We start from the raw sequence: 17,854 nt of genomic DNA, 5'->3' as shown, positions 1-17,854 counted from the left end.
CGATTTTATTCGTCTAAAAGAATGTCATATACAGGGAGTAAATCATGGTCTAATTTTCATTTATGGGTGAACTAACCCTTTAAGGGTGGGCAAAAAGGGAAGGGATAAATATTTATAGATGTAATTGCATGTATTTTTAAAAATAAAAGTACAATGTAAATACATGTATACAATAAGTGCTTTGTATCAAATGATTCATTTAAATGTTAAAGTATAAAGCCACTTAATACAAAGTGGGAGCGAAGAGTCATTCTAGAGCGAACTGTTGCCCTACAAAAAGATATTTGACCTACAAATAAAATTGGCACGGAGACGGACACACTGACCTTAACCTTCCTGTCACTGGAGCACGTTGCTATATAACGGTCATCGGGGGAGAAGGCACAGCACAGAACATCTTCGTCATGAGCCTTAAGCTCCAGAAGTTTCTCTCCAGTGGTCGTTTTAAAAACCTAGGACAAATAGGCAAATATTTGCCAGTCTACTGCAAATATCTACAAATAACTGCACAGTGTCAGAACAAATGGACATTTACCCGCAATGTTCTGCTGGCTCCACAAGAGGCTATTTTACTCCCATCTTTGGAGAAGCAGGCATGGTAGACAGACCGCTGGTGGGGATGCATGACCAGCAGGGACAAACTGTCCTGACGATCTTTGTTCCTACGAGTCAAATCCCACTTGCAATCAAAATTAATTCACATTTACTAGATGAAAGTCACTGTATGAGGTAGTGAGAGGGGGATACATACACCCAGTCTAGATAGAGCTGCCCTCTGCTGGCCCTTTTCCGAGCTTGCATCAAGGCCTGCCTGTAAACCTCGGAGCACGTGGGCTGAGACAGCGCCAACTGCACTAGATCAGGAAACGGCCTCTGCTCCAGCTGATGTCCATTCAGAGAGAGGAACTCCTGAAACTGCAGTCTCACCTCACTATTCTGCACGCAAAACATTACAGGCTTTTTTTGTACAAATTGTTAAATAACAAAAAGAACAAAACAAGAAAAAGTACAATTGAGGGACATCAACAAATCCAACTAAAACAGTGTAAATACCTCTTTGTCTAGCATTTCACCATATTCTACATAGTCGTTGATAAGATGGGCAGATCCCATAACCTGAGATTTTTCTTTGACCCAGTCCAGGGAAAACATCAGTGAATAAAGCTCCTAAAAAAGAAGGGAGAACTTAATATTTATAAATGGAAGAGCAATCATTTGATCCTACATAAACTGGTGTTCAAATAGGTTATTACCTTAGACAGTCCCGCTTTAGCCATGTGGTACGGGAGGAAGCGGTAAAAATACAAACATTCTTTATCCGCAGAACTGGGTGGGCTTTCATTATAGAACTGCTGGTATTTACGGACCATCTTTTTATGTAGTTCCTACAGGAGAAATTAATTCAGAGCCTGTTCTTTAGTAGCACCGTGTAAAAAAAACAAAACAAATAAAAAGTAATACAACTCACTGCAATTTCACCACGGTTCTGTTCAGCGAGAAAGTCCAGCTGCAGATCGTGAAGGTAATAGAGATACGGTCGCTGGTTACAGTCCCGAAACAGCAGTGATTTATTCACAAATTCCTGTAGGACATCCTCCACCTCCTCCAACTCAAGATCCCACAGCACCGACAGAACCTGCATGATCGAAAACATAGAATAAAAAAAAGTTGCTAATGCTGTCATACTTGCAAGTATGATAACCATAAATTGGGAATAAAAATAAGTGACACTGAGACCTTAGCAGGCACTTTGATGTCTTTCTGCATGATGCTCAGGTCTCGGTATAGATCTCTGTGTTCAGGCTTTAGAACCTGCAGGCTGGCGTCCATGGCCTGGTCCAGAGCTTCATAGTCATAGGACGATGACTTACGGATCCGCTTGAATTGTTTCTCCTGCAGCAGCCGAAGGTAGTAGCTCCAGCGGTCAGGGAACTCCCTCAACAGAGCTCCAATCAGAGAAACCACCAAAGGAGAACCTAATGGAAGGAGAAACATACCATAGTATTAAGCACCATTACTCAAATGTTATTCAAAGGAGATATACGGCCATGGTGATTTTCAAAGTAAATTTGTACTTTAATAAAAGAGGGAAATTTCAGAAACATTTGTGCCATATCATGATGTGAGGTAGAGGACAATAAGCGGGTGACAAATGCAGTGATTACGTGTTTCTTGGTTTAGTTTTGCATAAAGCGAGTTGTACCTTTGCATTCGCTCACAATGCTGCGGGCCTGTTCTGGAAGTTGCTGTGGTTTCCAACTGACATACAAAGAAAGAACTTCCAGGGCTTTCTCCTCATCTAGACCATTTTCAACAGGCACTTCAAACCTTGTACCTTTACAAAAGCACACAGAAACAGGATGAACCCTTATATTAATGAAATTAGAACGCTAAATTAATTATGCGAGATAACAGCAACAATACAGACAAAAGAACATTTCTCTCATAACCTCAGCTGAAAATAGCTTATCTCCAAGACCAGCTGCTCTCCGTTATCAGAGTTTTATTTGTAATTTCATTTAGTGCAGGATTTGCCTCGGATTTAATTCAAAACTCAGACAACAAGCAGGCACAAGATCCACCTAAGCTGTGCTTCCACCACAGGAACTAGGGACTTTGGGGTGGGACTGTTTCGATCGCGGGAATCAGGGTCTAAATGAAGTTATGGGTAAAGATTTCACTTTCAAAACAGCCCTGCTCGCGGGGTAGTACTTTTTCAAAGTTCAGGAACTTTCAGGGGTGGGACTTGGGCGCTGAACATACTGATTGGTTAAGTTCACGCAGCATTTTGATTGGTTGACTCGACGCGGCATTTTATTTCAACCACTATTTTTAAAAGTCTGTTGCGGTGCGTGCAGTATGAGTTGTTTGCTATTCGAATCAACAATAGAGTTTAAAAAAAAAAATACCACAGATGGCTCGACAACGAGGTTCAGACTTTATTACATTTATTTGCAAAGGACGAAATCCAGTGGGAACTGTAAAGTCAATGCGCGAATGCCTGGGACAAATCGCTCCAGGTAATTTCGGTGGAAACGGGGCTCTAGTTAGTTACTTATTAAACTAAACTTTTTTAGAAATAACCATCCACTCTGTCAAATCAATGCAATGCAAACTAGACACAAATGAATTACTCACCGCTTACGGAGTCAGCCAGACTTCGGTTGCGTGTGGTCAGAAGAACTCTACACTGAATATCAAAGGACCTGAGAGTAGAGCTGTCCCAGACATCATCGAGAATCAGCAGGGACCTGAGGAATGCACATGAGAGGTAGCAGCTGATAAAGTAAAGGCAACTATTTTAAAAATCTATTTTTATTGTGTTTTGAAGTGTTATAGTAATTAAGAGACCACATCCTTCCAGCACCCACCTGGGGAACCTGCGGAGTATTAGGAACCGCAGGCGCTCTTTGGCCTCCTCCACAGAGCAGGGTGGTCGCTGGCTGGCTTCTGAGCTTTGACCCTGCTCCAAACGGAAACATAGAGACTGCATTCTTATCAGCAGGTCTGCCCGCTCGCATTGGCCAACAGAAAGCCAGTGAATACCATCTGGAAAACACTCTGAAGAGAAAAATACATAATGAATAATTTCATCCTGAATAGTTTGTTTATTTTTAATCAAAGTTTTTTTATTGATCATTTCACTCCATTTAAAATAAAACTAACATGCACACAAATGCAAATATAAAAAAAAAAATATATATATATTTTTATATTTGCATTTGTGCGCATGTTATTTTTATTTTAAATGGAGTGAAATGATCATATACACATATATATATATATATATATTATTTATATTATATTATTTATATTATATTATTTATATTATATTATTTATATTATATTATTTATAAATAATATATATAAATAATATATTATAAATAATATAATATAAATAATATAATATAAATAATATAATATAAATAATATAATATAAATATATATATATATATATTTTTTTTTTTTAATAGCCTCAAACCCCTGGATAAAAGTACCTGAAGTTGAAGAAACACCCAAATAAAATTAGAAAGGCGTTCATTTAAAAATATGAAAAATCCATAAAAATCAAATTCTAAATGCAATTTTACCCTTAATGAGGGTATGATCTCGAACAACCTCTGCAGCCATCACAGACTTCCCTGAGCCCGCCATGCCAAAAACTGTAACCCAGCCCGGTGTCTTCTGCAGCTGGTACAGCTTCTGCTGAATCAGGTTCAGCAAAGTGGGTCGGCTCACAAACACCACAGGTCTCTGAGGCACCCCACCTTCACTCAGAATCGCCTGGACTACAATAAAAGCAAACAAAAACTGTAGCATCTCATACTTGCTTACTTCAAAAACAAGTTCATACATGTCCAAGTGGCTAAAATGGTTACCAGAGGGAGACACTCCATCAGCAAAGCTCCGCTCTCCTTCAGGGCTGAGCAAAGGCAGGTCACTATGAAGGAGGTTGGCTAGATCTCCGTAACTCTCTCTGATCAGTGCATTGTAGAAGGAGATGTATGCCCTGTTGTCTTTCCTCAACAGCACCTCGAGCAGCGTTGTGGCCTGCTCTCTTCTAGTGGCCTGGAGAAGCAGAAAAAATTGACTTGAATTCCCTTTTTTACAGTATTAATACGGAGCACGTTAACACCACAACAGACCTTGTTGAGCACCATCGCTTCTTCATCATTCGTCAAGACGCCGTCGCTGATCATGTGGTCCATCAAGTAGGAGGCTTTGATGTCCTGCTCCAGAGTGGCTTTGGAGCGCAGCAGACAGCTGCGAGCACGTTCCTCCATCTCCACATAAGCTGCAGCACTCTGAGGAACGCTGCGGTTGATTGAGTGTTACTTAGTGCAGCAGGGCAGTATACAGCGAACTAAGTGGGAGAGAGCATACAAATTAGGCATTTTATTTACTCAAGTATAAAGTCGTGCATCCACCCAGGTCCATTTGGAAAGGGACATTTCAGGAAAAACCTGCTCCCTATAGATTTTTAAATGCTAATGTGAATATTTTCAATCCTGGCTTCTGACTGGTCAGCACAAAATCCACTAAAAAGTAGCCGAGTCATATTACCGCATAGCAATGTTCGATTAAGCCATGCAATTCACAAGGATGAACTTTAATGAACATTATTATTACTTAAAGGGCACCTATAATGCAAAATCCACTTTTACATGATGTTTGAACATAAATGTGTGTTGACAGTGTGTGTAAACAACCACCCCATAACGATAAAAATCCAAGCTGTTCTCAGATTATCTGCAGTGTGACATCACACTGCAAAGGCCCGCCCGCAAGGTTGGACTGACACTGCCATTTTAACACAGACCCGCCCTGTGAGACCTGTATGCAATCTGCCATGCACAGGAGAGATGTATATGCTAGGCCCTCTTCTAAAGACAGGGCGGGGATATGCAGCTCATTTACATTTAAAGTGGTACACACCAAAACAGCGCTTTTTATAGACAGGCCTCAAAATGACATTTTCAACTCGTTATAATAAATTATCTGTGGGGTATTTTGTGCTGAAACTTCACAGACACATTTTGGGGACACGCAAGACCAATATGACATCTTGTAAAAAGGGGCATAATAAGCCCCGTTTCCACCTATATTACCCGGAACAATTTGTACCAGGAACTTTTTTTACAGGAACTTTTTTCCCCCAGACCTGCTGCTGTTTGCGTTTCCACTGCAGTCTAAAGTACCGAGAAGATTAGGCAAATTAATCCGGTGATGTAGGACTGCGACTGCGTGCGGTGCGACTGCTCCTCGTCAGCGACGGACAGTAATAACTTTTGTGCGACACTGTCTGCAACAATAACAAGTATGGAGGAGATTCAAGCAGCACTACTTTTGCTGGTTAAGCTACACTATGTAACTTTTCCGTCCACTAGAGGTCGCCTGTTCAAAACAAAGGCGTAGTTTGATGACGCCACGTTTGAGCGCAGAATCTCGGGACATGTGGTCTTCACCTCACAGCCGGTGGAAAACAGTCAGGATAGGACTCGGGCAGAAATCATGTTCATGGATGCGATTATTAACATTACTGTAGTCTGAAGCAGAGCAGGAGCGAGTGTTGTGGAGCTGAGCAAGGCCGCAGGAGCGATTGAAGAGCGGGACTGTTATTATGGCATAGTCGCTGGCGGGACTTTTATTATGACACAGTTGCCGGCGGCACTTCCTCTTCTCCAGTGCTGAGTGTGAGGTAACGCAGCTCTGTTTATCGTATTAGATATATCTGAGTGTGTTGAAAAGGAAGTTATGACGTTCGCTCGGCGGCTGCTGTGACACTTGTTTACACTGCAGTGAGAGTAAAGTGTTACACTGAATAAAACCGGAGACCGAGGGTGACGCAGATATGACGCAATCGACAGGCGACTCCCTCACACGCATAGCTCACACGTCCCGGCTCCTCGGTTAAAATAGCAATTTTCTCACGATTTACAAATAGTTGAAAACATTTGGGATATTCTAAGTACTCAACTGAACAAAATATATAACACTGGCCTAGTGGATTCTGGATGTTTTACTGCAAAAATCCTACATAGTTCACCTTTATGTATTGGTTTACTAAAGAGGTCATTAACAAAACTGCAGAAAAGAGACGAGCACTGATCATAAAGCATATTCTGAAAGCTCGTAAAGCTAGATTTAAAATAAGACAAAGTACCGGTATGTTATTATCAGCTATTACGGACATTGACCGTGAGATGGCTGAGACGAACGCGTGCCATCAGACAGAAAGAGCGAGACTGATATTTACTGAACGCAGAACGAACCTCGCAAAAGACTTTTTAAAATGCCGGTTGAAATAAAATGCTGCATGAGCTCAACCAATCAGCATGTTCAGCGCCCAAGTCCCACCCCAGAAAGTTCCCGAACTTTGAAAAAGTACTACCTCGTGAGCAGGGCCGTTCGGAGGGGGAAATATTTCCCCGGAACTTCATTCAGACCCTGGTTCCTGCGGTCGAAACACACCGAGTAGTACCACCCCAAAGTTCTTAGTTCCTGGGGAAAGTTCCTGCGGTGGAAACGCGGCTATAGGTGCCCTTAAGTGACTGTTACCATTTAATATATCCAAACATTTAATATTTTAGGGGAAAGTTCACCCATAAGTGAAAAGATTGTCATTACTTATCCTCAAGTTGTTCCAAACTTGTATGGGTTTCATCTGTCAAACACAAAAGATGATATTTTAAAGAAAGTTGATGGCACCCATTGACTAAAATACTATGGAAGTCAATGGGTGCCATCAACTCTCTGGCTACCAACATTCTTTAAAATATCTTGAGCAACAGAAGAAAGAAACTCATACATCTGGAACAACATGAGGGTAAGTAAATGACAACAATTTTCATTTTTGGGTGAACGATCCCTTTAAAATGATAACAGTGGAATCATAACTACTTAGCTTGCTAATTCTGTTGTATACAATGTATAGCAACGGTGAATTAAGCCATGGACTATATTTTCTATCGGAAGGATGCCATACGAATACATTTGCTTAATAAACTAAGTTTTTATTGCTTGATATAAAATATGGAACTTAAGGTCATGCAGTATGGCAATGGATACAACTGCTACGTGCCTAACAACTGCCTTTAAACCCTTATAAACAAACACAGTCAAGCGTGTCCAAAACTTTTTTACCAGTAAGTTAGTGCATGACAGCCCTGATCAAAATCTGAAGCAGCATGTTAAGCAAGTATTTTAAAACCGAAACTAAGACTTCAGCAACATAACGAAACAAAAACAGGTGTGGACATACTACTAAGTAACTTATTTAGTAGCCTACGCGTACTTACTGTCATCACTGAACAAGAAGCAAAAACAGTCTGCCTCGACAAATAATAAATATTGTGAATAATTAATGCCAACAAAGACACGCGTCTAGAAAACGCAAATATAATACTTCAGAGCCTATTAGTTGACAACCTACTAGGACGCTCAGTAATAAATAAATGTGTTCGACATGTTTAATTTATAGACACAGGTGTGGCTCGTCAGCCCATAGTGGTGATTATTAACTGACTTCCGATCAGTTAGTTAAGACAGGGAGAGAAAATCTAAATTCATTTTAAAAGACGTATACTTACAGATATTTTGCTTCGCTGAAAAATATGAGTATATTTGGGAATATCTCCTGCTAGACTGAGACCAGTGACGTTCAGTAAGACATTCCAAAGAAAACCAGTTTAAAAAAACATTCCAATTCGTCCGCTCCTTAAAATGTGCGCTTCCTGCTTTTTTGACACAAACAACTTCCCCGGTGCGCTCTGACCAATAGCGAAACGCCATGAAGTCACGTGAACCGCTGAGGTAATGCACAGTTTGATATAACTGTAACTAGGCAGACAAGCACATGGCAGTCACTTCAGAATTAACATTGAACATCGTTTTTTTATTTCACCGAATAAAAAAAGGTGTTTATTTTTGCTTGGGATTTCATTTCTTTTTTTTGTTATCCATTTATTGATTTGTATCATTCCTTGTACAATTGTGTACCTTTAAGCTTCGTTTTTTTATTCATATTGATTATTCTTTTGTTTTTATTTAGGCTATTCAATTTGTTGAGTTCTTAATAGCCTACATTGATCCATTATTTTAAGATACACATATGATGTCTGCAGAAGATTTTAAAATGATGTTTTCATGTCTGTGTGTACACAAACATATTTTGTCTGCAATAAAATAAATGTACAAAACGCAATATTACTTTCATATTTTATAATATACAGTATTGGCTATATTATTAATAGTTTTTGCTGCTGGTGGTCAACTAGTGGTCTTGTGAGACAAAATTATAGAGGTGGCAATCCCATTTAGGGTTCAAGGACATTTTCAACAAATGTATTTACAGAATTTCCACTGAAGGAAGATCAAATATAGAGCTAAAATATTTACAGATGTTGATACAAACTTTGTGTAGCAGCCGTATGTCCTTAATCATAAGCATTGAAATATAGGCCAACTCCAATACAGTGTCAATAGAAAAAAATTATATATATATATATATATATATATATATATATATATATATATATATATATATATATATATATATATATATATATAGCAGCTAATTAGTCACAAGTCTCTTTAGTCAAAGTGCTCATCAAATATCAAAGTCAGTTCATACAATTGATTTGAATTTACTGTAACATAAAAGCACTGAAGGCAAAATGCTGATCAACAGACTGACTTTACTTCAGTGACCTCAAAATGCTCTGCTTAATGAAGTGTAATACTCAAGAATTTATTGCTATAAAGTGCCGTTTCAACATTAACTCTACTGTTAAATGAGGCTTTTGTTATTCACCTCCCTCTCTCATTATGTATACAGTTAATATTGTCTATTTGAATGAGTATTGTATTAGTATTTTAGGTTAAAATATACACTCAGTTATGTAATATACACTCAATTATACATTTGATTTATGTATTTGAATTGCAGATTGCACATGCACAAATACAATTAATGTGATTCATATTTGTCCGTCAGCAAAAGGTAAGATTTCTGCACTCACAAATCATGGCATATTTTATTATTATTTGAATCAATTTGATTTTATGTAAAAATTCATATTTACAAAATGCCTTAGAATCAGCATAAATCCCTCATTGTGGGAAAAAACAATTTTTAAAATCATGAACATGGCATGCAATTGGTTCAAATGTATATTGACATGCATTGACCCTATATGGATGTCACGGTTCGAATTCACTGTGCATATGTGTGGGTGTGGCCGCTGATTACCACTCGGCTGATTATCAGCGCCAGCTGCCACTCATTATCTGTGTTTATTTACACTCATCGTCATTCGACTTGTGTTTGTCAGATGGTTGGGTTTTTCCTGTGTTCTTGTCTGTCTCCTTGAGCGCTCTGCCTGTCTTCACGGAGGATCAACCGGTGTTTGTTTCTAGTGATGGGCAGACCGAGGCTTCGTGAAGCACTGAAACAGTTGAAACAAATGTGCAATCCGACACCCGTCTCTACGACGACATTATAGTGGTCACTTGCATGTGTTTATCTGAAATAACCTTGACAATGATCCATGTAATATATAAATAAATATATATATAAATAATCTGTCTGACAACTACATGATCTTGGTTTTGTAACCTGTAGCCTCCTCATTTTTTTGTTGGTCATGAAAAATGAAGATTAACAAAATAAAGCCACAATGTGTCACATTTGTTACATAACATTTTTATTCAAATATATAAATTGCTCTGCTGTTGAAGGACTTAGCCGACGTCTTTTTTTATAATTTCTCCAGCCTTTGAAAATATCCTCTCACAAGGGACACTTGTTGCTGGCATGCACAAATATTTTTTACATACAAATGAGGGAAAATTACTGCTCTCTCTTTCCAATAAATTAATGGATCATGCGTTCTGGGCAAAAATGCATCTTTGAGTGTATCGTCTGGGTTTCACGGATAAGACTATCCTGGGTCTCTGCTGGTGTTGATGATGATGATGATGATGATGATGGGACTGATGTTGACATTTGTGGCTCTGAATGAGAATTAAAACAACAATAAGTTACAAAGCATAAACTGACAGCATATATGAAGTATAAGTTATATAATTTTTCAGATGACATATCTCCATAAAGTTAGACGAAGACTGAAACTGCCCACCAGGGACCTGTACCTGGTAGTTAAACAAACTCAGGGTTACAGGATTAGTTTTGAGTTGACAAAACTACACCAATCTATTCGGGCTTTGTTGGTCCCGTGATGCTGATCATCAGCTTCCTCTGTCAACTCAGGATTTGATCCTGAGTTTAGCTGTGACATCAGTAGTGAACAGCCAATCACACGCTATGGATCAGTGAAACTGAGATTCACTTCTCGCTAGAGAAGCAGTGAGATTCATTTCTCTCTTCTGCAGAATATTACATGATTGAAAAATATTAAGAATTTAAACAAATTTACACACAGCAAGTAGAAAAGAGCTGTCTATGAAAGAGGACAACTAAAAGAAAAATCTTTTACGTCAACGCAAGTAAAAGTTATGAAGTTAGTTTATTTGATATATTGAGAGATTTGAAGCTCACATGTAGTCATTTTTATAGCTTTATTTATTGATATAGGTTTATATAGGCTATTTATATTAATTTTAACTAAAGTGCCTATTAATGATTGATTAACTAAAATAATACATGTGTAATTGATTAAGGGTATAATATTTACAGAAATTATGTCATTAAAATTATTATTATTATAAATAAGCATCGTTAAAAGCCAGACACTTTAGTCTTAAAAAACATTTTCTATGTAGTGACCTTTCATTTGGAGTAGAAACAGGGGAAGTGACTTTATTGCATCAGAGGTGTGTCACTTTGCTCACAGCTGATTGGTCCAATTTCAGTTTGAGATTTCTTATCCAGAACATAACCTGCCCTGGAGCAGGTTAGCCATGGAGCGTAAGTTACTACGGAGATGAACACTGCTTAAAGCCAAGCCACTTTAATGGTACCTAAAATCCAGGATTGGCACAAACTAAGCTTAAACAAATTTGGCTAGCCAGCTAAACCGGCTTCATGGTATAGGCCCCAGGAGTTGCTGTGTTTGAACGCATCAGCGAAGTGCACTCCAGTGTGATGGGTTTTTTTTCAGACTAGAGAAGATAAAGAAGATCAGATACATTGAAAAAATATATATAGGTGCACAGCTATTAAAAGTAGCCTACTGGTGTATTATTTTATAAGTTATGTTTGGTAGTTTATGCTCAGACAGAGACAGATCAAACTGAATTTAGAACTACAACAATTACGAAAACCAAACTGATGTCTTCACTGGCTGTCGATGGGTTAATCATATGTAGGCCTATAAATGTTTTTCATTTAATACAGTGGCTAAGTTTGTGAAGTGTTATATTTAAATATTCACAGTGAAGCTGTGTTTAACACGATTGGGAGTTGTGATTGGGTTAGTTTTTAGGGGTGGTTGACCTATTTAAAACTATGGACTTTCTAAACAGTGTCCCAACACTTTGTCATTTTATCTGAATTATATTTCAAACAATGCATACCTTGCTTAGACGGCCCAGCAGTGTCAGTATATAGGCCTATAACAGGGGGAATGTTACCATCCTCTGCACCCCCCAAAATGGCAGGATGAGTGCTCCTCAAATGGCGCATCATGGATGATGTATTGTTGCAGAAGGCTAGCTGCCTATCACAACACACACATCTCACTTTATTTGGTGTTTCCAAATGGAAATGCTACCACACCACAGATGTACGGCATCTCGTACGTGGAGCCTCCATTTTTATCTATTCTACTAATATATCTTATGCTGTGGATAACAATGGGTTTATTAATGATAACCTTGTTATTTAATAAACTAACATTTGTGGAGTACAAATGTGTCTTGCATATTGCATATTGCAGATGATGGGGCTGGTTCTTTTTTCAAGTATTTCACATAACAGTCTTGTAAATGCAAAAAAATAATAATTAAAAACTAACCAGTTTCTCGTTAATCTGCAAGTATAGTAATATACAGAACTTTGAAGTAATTTCATATAGAATGTTCAGTCACTTTAGCTGCAAGTCTTTTTATATCACACTCTCCAGTCAGGTCAAATAGAAATGTGCCTGGTTCATTTATGAATGTGACTGAAAAATATACATTACATTAAGTTCATTCGTTTATGTTAAAAACACCTTAATCCAAATGGATGAAATTGTTTATGCATTTAAAATTCATAAGTGTTTCATTTAGGCCTACATATTTGTGGAGTATACGAATGTGTCTTGCATATTGCAGATGATGGGGATGGTTCTTTTTTTCAAGTATTTTTGCATTTCACGTAAGAGTCTTGTAAATGCAAAATAATAATAATAATTAAAAACTAACCAGTTTCTCGTTAATCTGCATGTATAATAATATAAAGAAACTTTGAAGTAATTTTATATAGAATGTTTAGTCACTTTTCATGCTGCAAGTCTTTTTATATCACACTCTGCAGTCATGTCAAATACCCTATTTTTTCCATCTTTTTGATCTTATGGGCATTATGGGAAGAATACATTTTTCACTGACCTCAAAAGCACAATTTGCAAGACAAATTGTGTCAAGTTTTTGTTCAATGCATAATTAATGTATGACTAAATGCCTGACGTGCGTGAACACAGGTAGTCGCGTTGGACAGTTTGTGCCATAGCGCACCGCGCCGTGTGAGTCAGTGCTCAACAACTGCAGGAGTCGAAAGCTAAACATAAATGAAATAGTCGGGTTCTAAGGTAGGATTAAATTAACAATGGCCGATAACCTTAATTGCAGCAGCGGTAACTGCTCCAGTGCGCACGAGGCGTTTGGTTTATCCGATGGACACTTTGCGCTCTTGAAAGCTGCAGTTCTGGGGTCCATTTTCGTGCTGGCAACATTTAGTAATTTATTCCTCCTCCGTGCCCTCTGGAAAAGACGAAAAAGACACAGTCGAACTCATCTGTTTCTTCTACACCTGTGCCTGGCTGATCTTGTTGTCGCTTTCTTCCAAGTCCTGCCGCAGTTATCCATGGAGATTACGCACCGGTTCAAAGGCTCCGATCTGGTGTGCAGATCAGTTAAGTATCTTCAAGTGGTCGGGATGTTTGCGTCCACGTATATGATCGTGGCCATGACCATAGATCGCTATCACGCAGTCTGCAAACCCATGGTATCGTTCTTTAGGGGGTCTTTCCGCAGGTATGTTGCCATAAGCGCCGCCTGGCTCATCTCACTGGCGTTCAGCGCTCCGCAGATGTTCATCTTCTCACTCCAAGAAGTTGAGAAGAACGTTTTCGACTGCTGGGCGACGTTTATTGAGCCCTGGGGAGGCAAAATATACATAACGTGGATCACTTTATCCGTGTTTGTTCTGCCTGCCGTAATCTTGATGTTTTGTCAGATAAAGATATGCGCAGGGATCTATTTCAACATGAAGAGGAAAGCCTTGCAGGGCAGCACAGGTGATGGGCGCTCCAGCTCTAAAGGGATATCAAGCGCAATGCTGAAGACTGTCAAAATGACTTTTATCATCATCCTGGTGTACACCCTCTGCTGGAGCCCATTCTTCATTGTCCAGCTCTGGTCAGCTTGGAGCCCAAGCAGTGCACCCACACAAGGTAAGTCAAAGCTGTTCAAAAGTCACTCTAGGATGCTTCTATTTAGCATTTTTTATGACTTAATAAAAATTTTTTTTTTATGCAAATATAGTATTAACATAAAGTTGAATTGAAAAATGAACATAGCCTATACATAAACTATATAAGAACTATAACATGATCATGTTCTCCAGTATGCAAGATGAACCAAGAGCATTTTGAATGTCAATGGAAGAACATCTGACTGTGTAGTTTATATGATCTGCTTATCTGATGTGGACGTAGGTGACCTGAAAAAGTGCAGAATCTTTTATATGTATTTTAAATATTATCATAAAATATTTAAAAAATATCTTACATTATTTTGTTTGTAAATATTTCTACACATCTTTGATTTTTTTTCTAAAACATTTAAGTAGAATCAAATATTTTTTTTAAATGTAAATTATATAATAATACACCGATCAGGCATAACATTATGACATTATGAGGTGAAATGGATAACACTGATTATCATCACGGCACCTGTTAGTGGGTGGGATATATTAGGCAGCAAGTGAACATTTTGTCTTCAAAGTTGATGTTAAATGCTGGAAAAATGGGAAAGCGTAAAGGATTTGAGCAAGTTTGACAAGGGCCAAATTGTGATGGCTAGACGACTGGGTCAGAGCATCTCCAAAACAGCTCTTGTGGGGTGTTCCCGGTCTACAATGGTCAGTATTTATCAAAAGTGGTCCAAGGAAGGAACAAGTGGTGAACCGGTGACAGGGTCATGGGCGGCCAAGGCTCATTGATGCACGTGGGGAGCGAAGGCTGGCCCGTGTGGTCCGATCAAACAGACGAGCTACTGTAGCTCAAATTGCTCAAGAAGTTAATGCTGGTTCTGATAAAGGTGTCAGAATATGCGTATGGGGCTGCATAGCAACAGACCAGTCATGGGTGCCCATGCTGATCCCTGTCCACCGGTGAAAGCGGCAACATTGGGCATGTTAGCATGAACCACGGAGCAATGGAAGAAGGTGGCCTGGTCTGATGAATCACGTTTTCTTTTACATGACGTGGATGGCTGGGTGCGTGTGCGTCACTTACCTGGGGAACACATGGCACCAGGATGCACTATGGGAAGAAGGCAAGCCGGCTTTGGCAGTGTGATGTTTTGCGCAATGCTCTGCTGGGAAACTTTGGGTCCTGCCATCCATGTGGATGTTACTCGTACCACCTACCTAAGAATTGTTGCAGACCATGTACACTTTTTCATGGAAACTGAATTCCCTGGTGGCTGTGGCCTCTTTCAGCAGGATAATGCACCCTGCCACAGAGCAAAAATGGTTCAGGAATAGTTTGAGGAGAACATCAACAAGTTTGAGGTGTTGACTTGGCCTCCAAAGTACCCAGATCTCAATCCAATCGAGTATCTGTGGGATGTGCTGAACAAACAAGTCCGATCCATGGAGGCCCCACCTCACAACTTACAGTAATTAAAGGATCTGCTGCTAACATCTTGGTGCCAAAAAAAGGGGGACCAATACAATATTAGGTCATATGTTATGCCTGATCGGTATATATATACATTTATATATATATATACTACGATAAATAAAACAAATGATAAAAAACATTTAAATTGCATTTAAATAAGTAAAACCATTCATTATAGCCCACAAAGCATCAGATTAAACTGCATTATGTTTTGGTTGCCTGTAAGACACCAGATGGTGCACACTGCATTATTTTTGCACAGAAAAGTTCCAAGTTTGAACAAAAGGTGCAATTTGTTATTTTTGTCTGTGATTCTTTATTTACAGTCTCATGTCTATTTTACAGGGCCAGTGTTTGTCACTATCATGCTCCTCGCCAGTCTTAACAGCTGCACAAACCCATGGATCTACCTGTACTACAGCTAGAACCTCACAAACAACAAGTTCTTGCTGCTGAAGAGAGAATATGGTCTCAGACTAACACTAGCACACCAATTTCCCTGCCTTTTTTAATAAGTGAAGAGATTTTGATTATGGAAAGTTGCTGCATAATTCTGCATGGTCATTTTGTTTCAATTAGAAAAACAAATCTATTTCTACTGCTAAAGAGAAGGAAGGAGATCTGTTCTCTTTTCATTGTTGCATGTAGCTGTAAAATATATAAGCTATTCATAGAATGAGGTTTCTGACAGATGATATGGGTAATGGCACCTCATCTTTTTACTGTTATAATATGCCCTGTGATTTACAGGTAATATACCAGCCGTTCTGCACTTAGTGACTCATTAACATCAAGTCTTGTATCAAGAAAAATGGCTCTTATTAAAATCAAGGTATAATTATTTTCCAGTATGTATTAAAAGATATTTAGCCCATGCCTTAATTTGTGTGATTACGCAGACAAATGAGCTGCATATTGTCGTCATATATCTGTGATTGTATAGACTGGTCACGTTTTTCACATCTTTTGTTTAGTTTTTAAAACACTGTGTATAATCTTACCTGAGCTATGTAAATTTGAGATTGGCCTTTGGTCAATGCAATTCATTTACAGTTATTAAAGTAATGTTATTTTCCCTTCAATAGGATTAAAATTATGTGTGATGTTTACAGTCACTGAGTGATGATCTCATATTTTCACGCACACAAATGTCTTTGTACTGCAAAGCCTGTTTTCTTTGAAAGTCACGTCACACATTTTGAAATCCGTTTAAATCCTTAAACAATGCTAAATGAAATGGGAATTTCATTCACAGAGAAACCCGGATTCATACAAACACCAGGCAAGATATTCAGTGATCAGTTTTATATTTCCCTCCAGAAATTTCTTGTTTCTATTCCCCTCTGTTCCCATAAATAATAGAGCAATATTGAATATTTAATATACCTAATATAGTTCATCACACATTTGGAGTGAGACCATCTTTTGAATGAGAAATCTTTAACAGGTTTGATTATTCTAAAAATATTTATTTTATATTTATTTTCATGTCACATACAGCATATTTAAAAATTAAATCCCATTTATGCACCAAAACTACACATTTCATATGAAAACCAATGAGGTAAATTAATTCATTAAAGGCACTTAAGTTATGATTGTTAAAACCTGCTAAAAAGCATCTAAGCTTTATGGAACTGCCGAACGACACAACAAAATTGGTTAGCCTTTCCACTGAAGAAATACTCTGTGGATTTAAAGGCTAAATGAAAGCCTAAGGCATCTGTATCCAAGGTAGCTGTTGGAAAATAGTATTAGAGCATTTAGAGGCTAATAAAAAATGGTGGAGACCATTGTATCTGAACAGTGGAAGGGGAGGCAGAAGATAACATTTTGTGCCCCTCATCAAATACAACACGGTGTAAATGATGACATTTACAGTAGGAAATGGCTTTTGAAAAATATGAGTAATAACATAATTAGATCAGATAGATAAACAGCAGATATATTTTGAAATTGAATAAACCAGCATCATAATACACAAAGAACAGTGGCTATTATACTGGGTTCTGTTTAATTCTGTTAGATTATTTGTGTTTAAGGGTACGTTTCACGACAACGTCCATGTACATGAATTTTGAAGCCTAAATGCAGTCGCCAGAAGTAAAAAGCTAAAGGCTATAAATGAACTACACCACGGTCGCTCAACTTCAACGTCACCATCCCTAAGCTCCCGAGAACTCAGTTTTTTATCTCAAAATATTTTCCCAGAACATTCGAGTTAGAATAATTTCTAAGAGCACAATTATAAGCATAACGAGGCTGTAAAAGCGGACTGA

At 38.3% G+C, this 17,854-nt stretch overlaps 2 protein-coding genes across 3 annotated transcripts in view; one reads left to right on the top strand and one right to left on the bottom strand.

Annotated features, from left to right (window-relative positions):
• Nucleotides 1-8,267, bottom strand: part of apaf1 (apoptotic peptidase activating factor 1) — a 30,104-nt gene extending 21,837 nt beyond the window's left edge. Inside the window, exons 1-14 of one of the 2 annotated variants that reach the window (XM_079818221.1) lie at nt 8,091-8,267; nt 4,647-4,864; nt 4,380-4,569; nt 4,092-4,289; nt 3,372-3,561; nt 3,139-3,251; nt 2,204-2,335; nt 1,738-1,976; nt 1,469-1,636; nt 1,254-1,385; nt 1,054-1,167; nt 752-936; nt 536-662; nt 327-452 (exon numbers count right to left, since the gene is read on the bottom strand). In XM_079818221.1, the coding sequence (XP_079674347.1) occupies nt 327-452; nt 536-662; nt 752-936; nt 1,054-1,167; nt 1,254-1,385; nt 1,469-1,636; nt 1,738-1,976; nt 2,204-2,335; nt 3,139-3,251; nt 3,372-3,561; nt 4,092-4,289; nt 4,380-4,569; nt 4,647-4,784 (2,052 nt within the window). In that variant the 5' untranslated portion in view covers nt 4,785-4,864; nt 8,091-8,267. Of the gene's footprint in view, nt 1-326; nt 453-535; nt 663-751; nt 937-1,053; nt 1,168-1,253; nt 1,386-1,468; nt 1,637-1,737; nt 1,977-2,203; nt 2,336-3,138; nt 3,252-3,371; nt 3,562-4,091; nt 4,290-4,379; nt 4,570-4,646; nt 4,865-7,799; nt 7,926-8,090 lie in introns of those variants that run through there. The other variant, XM_079818222.1, reaches the window with a different exon arrangement.
• Nucleotides 8,268-13,147: 4,880 nt separating this feature from the next.
• Nucleotides 13,148-16,685, top strand: avpr2l (arginine vasopressin receptor 2, like). Its single transcript, XM_079816513.1, has 2 exons — nt 13,148-14,117; nt 15,921-16,685. The coding sequence occupies exons 1-2, from the start codon at nt 13,271-13,273 to the stop codon at nt 15,998-16,000; spliced, it is 927 nt and encodes a 308-aa protein (XP_079672639.1). The 5' UTR covers nt 13,148-13,270; the 3' UTR covers nt 16,001-16,685.
• Nucleotides 16,686-17,854: the final 1,169 nt, after the last annotated feature.

The sequence above is a fragment of the Gobio gobio genome (genome assembly GCF_949357685.1).
Source record: "Gobio gobio genome assembly, chromosome: 5".
Taxonomy (NCBI): Eukaryota; Metazoa; Chordata; class Actinopteri; order Cypriniformes; family Gobionidae; genus Gobio; species Gobio gobio.
This window is presented reverse-complemented; position numbering and strand designations above follow the sequence as displayed.